A 6615-nucleotide genomic window follows, 5' to 3' on the forward strand; every position below is an offset into this window, starting at 1 on the left:
AATGTATGTGGTTTATTAAAAAACAAACAGTCCGAGTATAATCTCCCTCTTTCAGCAAGCTCAGTTGTTGACAAGGTACTTTGTAAACAGCAACACCTCTTTGATGACCCACAATTGTCACTTGTATACACAGGCAAATAAACTCAACATAAATATTATAAAAATCATCCACAACATAAATTTAACGTTTGTCTAACATAGATTTCTATGGTTGGCAGCTTGAAAAACTGTTTTCCTGTATTTCTGTTTTTTTCATGAAATTTTATCAGGTTTTTATTCATTTTTGGAAAAAGTTATCCATTTCCATCAACTTTATGTTGGGCACAATAGTCAGTGCGGGCCCATCAGCCTCGCCTTCCGTACGCACACTATTCAAGTGAAGATTGAGAACATGTTTTATGACTGGTGAGATCAGTGATGGTCATAGCTTAGCAAGTGTTGCTTAGTACGAAAGCCAGAATTGTCATAAAGGGATCTCAACTTGTCGTTGCTCTGTAATGAATGATCAGAGACTCTATATGAATACATGAAGATGATAGAGATATAAACTTGTTGTGTCTTTTGAACAGCACAAGAAGGTTGGTCATGTCCTTGGTGTGACCTTGAAAACAACGAATCAGTAGAAAAGGGTGTGATTTTCTTGATATCAAGAGAAGAATGCCAATATTAACATTGTGCTCGTACTGGTATTACGAATCACCTTGTCTTGTTCTCGCCGTCTACAAAGGGGAGACTGCGCCTGTGTCCTTACTCTGTCGTTCACGTTGGCGGTTCGGAGGCTTTGCGAAAGCTCCCTAATATCACCCGAGCCATTGGCTTGTACATTCATGGTTCAAGCTCAACACCCTGATCACATGTCTGGGCTGCATGTATTCAGTGCTCAGCACTGACATTCACATTGGGCATTTCAGCTAGCTAGGTAATCATTAACTCCTGGGTGGAGAGAAGCTAGTAGGTTGAGGTGCCTTGCTGAAGGACACGAAGACGAAACAGCGATGATCCTTCCCCTAGAGTTGAATCTACGACCTCCTGGTTGTTGTGAAGAAAGTATCTCCTGGCGACAGTGTCGTATCTATGGTTAATGTTTTGCGCTATCCTCACCAGCCATGCTCATGACGTGGGGACTCCAATGACATCGTGTAATGACCACACGGTGCCCGTGAATTGAGAAAATCTTACTGTCATCTCAGCATGAATAAATCACCATGAGTCGTCAAGGGATACCCACAAGGTCAAGGTCAAGCCGAGTGGGTGTTGCCATGGTCACAGTCCGAACTCCTTCCACTATCATCGTCTGACCCTGACCCTTCCTTAGCAACGCCTGCAATCACCTCGACAACCGATGCACAAACTTCATGGATCACTCCGCAGAATTGGATGTAAATTATCATGAGGGAAGTGTTTGGTTCCACAACAATCTGCGGGTCACACCGTTTCCGGTTTGTCAATTCGACAGGAGGTCCGCAGTGAATTCGTTCCGTGACTTGATTGGTCAGCATGACGATGATTACGTCACTTGTCAATCACTCCTGAGATGATAATCCACAAGAAAACCAGCTGGTCTCCAAGAACAGATGACCTTGACCATGACCTTGACCTAGGCTATACTGAGGAGGAATCCCGGCAGACGACAGCAACAATGTCAGATGATGCATATGGATTGAATGTTCCTGTTGGTAGGCTAGATGTAGTATCCGTGCCGTCCTTTAGTCCTTTAGGCTAGATGTCCTTTAGTGTCACCTTAAAAGTCGATGAATAAGTCAGCTTCAAGCAGCAATTGAAGCGGTTGTTATTCCTGTAGTTGTTTGCTATCAACAATGAATATAAGCAATTGATTCGCTCCTGCTCCTGAATACATTTGCTTCCAACGCATGCTACGATGCAGGTGCATACTACATTAGCATTGATATCACACGAAATTATCTGGTTGGTTCTGAATTAATAGGCCAATGTGGCACAGATGTGAATAAAAGAACAACAACAGTTGTCTTCAAAAGCCTCATGGCAATGATCATCATTAATCCCATTGTTAGAGGAGTTCATGTCAATAGACTGTTACGGGAGCATAGCGGCTGACAGAGCGCACTGAGTACATGTATGAACTTGTATTGTTGGCGTTATTGACTCAGCTAAAACTGTCGAAACAGTCTGTGGCAATGCTAACTCACCAAACAGAGCCTGCGAAAGCGGCAAACCGCGACGGTAAACCAATCTAGCGGAATCTTACATTAAGTGCACCTCTTATTGCCTCTAAATTCGGCCGGCATTGATACGCTGTGCTAAACTCTCAAGCAGTACATGTACTCGAGATTTCAAGAATCTCGTGATTTCATAAAACCTAAAATAAGCGAAAGGCAGGCTGGCATTCTGTTTTGTTATGTTTGCTTGGTTGTGTTGGTCTTGTGTGGGTGGCTGGTATACATCTAGCTGAACAGGCGTGAGGCAGCGGTAGAGAAAACACGCTGGAGAATAACAAGTCTAATACTTAAAGACAACAATAGCGTAGCAGACAGAAGCTAGCGATCTCATGAGCAACATGTCATTTTTATTACCAGAAACAGATGAGTAAGCTGGAATGACAATCATTCACGACCATACCATTGATGTTTTTTTATATTTTGATGAAATTTGACGCCACTTAATTTTTGCGATTCGAGAAAATTTCTGAAAAATTTTTTGGAAATTTTACAACGTGTGTCTTTGAGGGATTCTGAAATTTCTTTCGATTTTCCAATAAAAAAAAGACATTTTTGGCGATTTTTTTGGCGATTTTTTTTCTCGTGATTTTGCTTTCGCGAAAATAACACTCCCCGCGACCACTTATAGAGGAACGCATTAATGCATTTTGCCACTTCGTCTATCATGATAGCTTTTCGTACTTGTGTGCTTGCGAAACGTGCCTATTCCATTCATCATTACCTATCCCATTACTCAAAATAAACCGATTCTCTGAAAGATAGACAATACTGCTACTTGTAGAAATATCAACATCGACCGAGCAGTCGAAAGCCAACACTTCGTCTGTACGAGGTTTATTAAGATAACAGAACTGTTAACTGAAACCACGGCTCGTCTTACCAACAGAAGGCATATACCTTTCTAAAACACATGAAAAACAAAGCTATGTTACCCCAGAACCACCCATCCGATGAACATTTCGTGGTCAGTTTAAGGTACCCAATCTTAATCCCTACCCACCTTCGCAAGAAGATGAAAAGTGATACTGAGACCTTGAATGAATAAAAATGTGCGCTAGCCGGGAATCGAACCCGGATCTAATGCTTGGAAGGCATCAATGCTAACCTTTACACCACCAGCGCCTCGATGACAGAAAATGTGTTCAAAATGAAATGTGGACACTCTCGTTTTGGGGTGCAGTTTCGATGCAACATATGCAGGTGTTCCCCACATTTTAATGTTTCCATACAATAAACAGCTAGAGACCATAAAGTGTTCAGCAGGGGTCAACAGAGACACCTCGGTGTTCCTGAGGAGGGGACACTCCCTCAAAATGACACCTGGACGAATTCAGGGCTTTCTTGGCATCATCCTATCGATGGCCTTCCCAAATGTAACTGGCATGCCGCTCCCGTTAACCACGTCCCTCCGCTCCATGAGTGTAACAAGACGGAGGTAGTGACCGTGACAGTCAGCGAATGAGAATGGCCTGTAGCTCGGGACGCCTCCGGTAATCTTTCCTTCAGTCCATCGTACTCGTACTCGCTTAATCCGTCCGTGCATAAGGGTCCCCAGAGTTCACGCTAAGGAGAGACCTCACGAGACCTCATAAGGTACCAGCTGATTGATGGCCTGTAGATGCTGCTTGTGATAGCACTTAATTTCATTGCGATAAATCCTTGGATCGGTCGCCTCGTGGTAAGTGAGTTATGTTGCTTGTGAAGTGATATGTACGATAGTATTGTGAGAGACAGCAGAGATTGAAATAGCCACTAGGGAGCCACTAGGGAGCCACTAGGGAGCCACTAGGGAGCCACTAGGGAGCCACTAGGGAGGAAAGGCTTTCGTTTGATTTGACCAGAACCCGGTATAACTGTCCTAAAATACTGATACGCGGCAGGGGAGCTATGAGCATACCGCAGCGGCTGCAAGGATACGTTTCCATATACATGTATAAACAATAAAATGAATTACCACAGAGTTCGAATGAAATTGAATATCCATTGATGGCTTCCCTGCCTGATTGGCTGCGAGTAGATTAGCAGATTAGCAGAGTCCTTCATTTCTGGTAGGATTAGTGTCAGTATAAATGCCGGATATCTATTCTATTGATTGTTGATTATGATCAAGTGGACCATCAAGTACTCCAAGGTCACTCTCAAGGTCACCATAACGTAAACACGTTGACTGGGTCCATGAGCAATGTCTTCTCAAGGAAAGACTTCCCACAGGTCGCGCACGGGCAAGCAACATAGCCGTCTTATATGGAACCAAACGCTGGCCCAGTGTCACGCTTTTGAGTGTTCCCCTCATAGTGAACACTAAAAGATAGATTGATACGTTTTTGAGTGTTTCCCCCAGTGTCTTTCTGTATGGAAACCCTGAAATATAGGGAACAACCAAAAACGTTACACCGGGCAGATCGGAGAAAAATCCTTTTTTCAATGGCGTCCGCGGCCTGGACGACCACGGCTGGTTACTGGTAGTGCCATCTCTGCCAAAGCCATGTAACTAAACCTCTGAGACGTTTCGCGAAGTCGAAACCAATGTTTGAAGCGCATACAATGATATCTATTTTAAAAACGTGTTTAAATGGATAAACTACTACACTGCTTTCTGGGAGAAAAGATTTTTAAAAACATATCGTAATACAGTCAAATCACCCTGTCACAATCTACCTGTCAACAGAATGTCTCTATTTCGTGGTGGCAGCCGGTGGCTCCTCCCTCCCCGGCGGGTACTTCTTATACCAGGTCTCATTCATGATCTGTTCGAGGGTGAGTCTCTTGGACCGGTGGGTGAGCAGCTTGCTGATCAGGGTCCTGCACTCGGGTGAGACGTCAGATGAATGCGGGTACTCGACCGCGCTTTGCACCTGCTTCAAGAGGATGCGGTGATTCGAGTCATCGAAAGGGAGGCGACCGAATACCTAAGGAAAGAAACGCCAGTGAATTGATACAACTCTTTGGTGCAGAATGATTAGGCTTGATATAGCTAAACGCATCATACAGCTTAATATCTTGATTACTCGCAATCATTCGCTGTTCTCTTCCTTTCATCAGTTCATCACGCCTCAATGACACAAAATCAGAGTCGTGTGTCGGCTTTTTCCGACTTTAAAAAAAAAGTTGTGTCTCAAGTAAAAAATGTGCGCTAGCCGGGAATCGAACCCGGATCTAATGCTTGGAAGGCATCAATGCTAACCTTTACACCACCAGCGCCTCTGTGACAGGTTTGCGATCGATTTCACTATAAGAGATAACGGAACAGTCACCGTACTGCATCGACTTTGGCAATGTTGTGCACCCAGCGACGATGTCACAACCTTCAAAAGCCGAGTTGAAATCTTGGTCGGAATTGTTTTCATCATCATACAGGTCACCAAGGAATGTTTTTGTATTCGGGACTCACCAATGTGTACAGAATCACTCCCATACTCCAGATGTCAGCCAGATGGGGCTCATAAGGGATGCCCTTCAAGATCTCCGGCGGCGCATACGCGTAGCTCCCGCAATACGTCTCGCTCATGGTGCGATCCTTTGCCTTAGACGTAGTCTCGACATTCCGCGCAAAACCAAAGTCAGTGATCTTGAGGTTGTTCTTCTTGTCCAGGAGGACGTTCTCGCACTTGAGGTCTCGGTGGACCACGCCTTTCTTGTGGCAGTACGAGATCCCCTCGGTGAGCTGGTTGAACCAGACTCCCGCCTGCGGCTCCTTCACATGACCGTTCTTCCTGATGACCTCTAGAAGGTCGCCGCCAGACGCCAGCTCCATCACGAGATAAACACGATTTGTGGTCTCTATTGACTGGAGGAAACATATCAAGCTCGGGTGCTTCATGGTCTTCACGATCTCTAGTTCCCGGGGCAGGAACTTGTCAAGGAAATCTTGCGGAGCTTTCTTTTTTGAGATGATTTTGATAGCGACATGGGTCTTGTGTTTGTTCGAATGTGCCGCCTTGACCGTGGCGTAAGAGCCGTGACCAAGGTTCTGTGCCACAATATACCCCTGCGACTCGAGTACGGACAGTTTCTTGCCGCCCTCGTCGGACATGTTGTCGTTTTTTTCGTTTTAAACAACTGCATTCACTGCGAAGTCTTTGTTTGCGCGGCAAATTTGCAGAGTGTCGGCCATCATCCGTCGGCCGTCGTCATGCGGAATTTCAAACACGTTGCTATGCAGACCCACATCTGTGACGTCACACTATATCCGTGATGTGATTCGTCGTGACGTCACTGCATTTATCAAGAGTGTAACGTTTTGACGTCAGATGGCAGTAGTTGCTGCGACATCGTCGCATGACTCGTGGAACATCTAATTGGAGATTATTGTACGGTCAGTTAACTTGGGTGACCATGGAAAGTTACTTTCTAGATGGTGGCGATGAAATTGTCCTGGTTGTACAGCGCCGCAGAGAACGACCTCCGTAGGCGTAGT

The 6615-nt window shown here is 45.0% G+C and overlaps 1 protein-coding gene and 2 non-coding genes across 3 annotated transcripts; all 3 read right to left on the minus strand.

Moving 5' to 3' along the window:
• Positions 1-3248: 3248 nt before the first annotated feature.
• Trnag-ucc (transfer RNA glycine (anticodon UCC)) lies at positions 3249-3320 on the minus strand. The gene has a single exon. It is a non-coding gene; the product is annotated as a tRNA-Gly (tRNA).
• A 1553-nt stretch (positions 3321-4873) lies between these two features.
• Positions 4874-6231, minus strand: LOC135496028 (testis-specific serine/threonine-protein kinase 4-like). Its single transcript, XM_064785131.1, has 2 exons — positions 5590-6231; positions 4874-5107 (listed from the first exon to the last, which is right to left on the minus strand). Exons 1-2 carry the CDS (start codon positions 6229-6231, stop codon positions 4874-4876), a joined length of 876 nt encoding a protein of 291 aa, XP_064641201.1.
• On the minus strand, positions 5328-5399 carry Trnag-ucc (transfer RNA glycine (anticodon UCC)). The gene has a single exon. It is a non-coding gene; the product is annotated as a tRNA-Gly (tRNA).
• Positions 6232-6615: the final 384 nt, after the last annotated feature.

This window comes from Lineus longissimus, chromosome 11 (assembly GCF_910592395.1).
Source record: "Lineus longissimus chromosome 11, tnLinLong1.2, whole genome shotgun sequence".
Classification (NCBI taxonomy): Eukaryota; Metazoa; Nemertea; class Pilidiophora; order Heteronemertea; family Lineidae; genus Lineus; species Lineus longissimus.

Excerpts from the sequence above, each read along its gene's own strand:
- LOC135496028 (XM_064785131.1), bottom strand. The coding sequence starts at position 6,231 with ATGTCCGACGAGGGCGGCAAGAAACTGTCCGTACTCGAGTCGCAGGGG. Across the intron at positions 5,108-5,589 it reads GAGTGATTCTGTACACATTG|GTATTCGGTCGCCTCCCTTT; the intron begins GTGAGTCCCGAA and ends TTCTTTCCTTAG.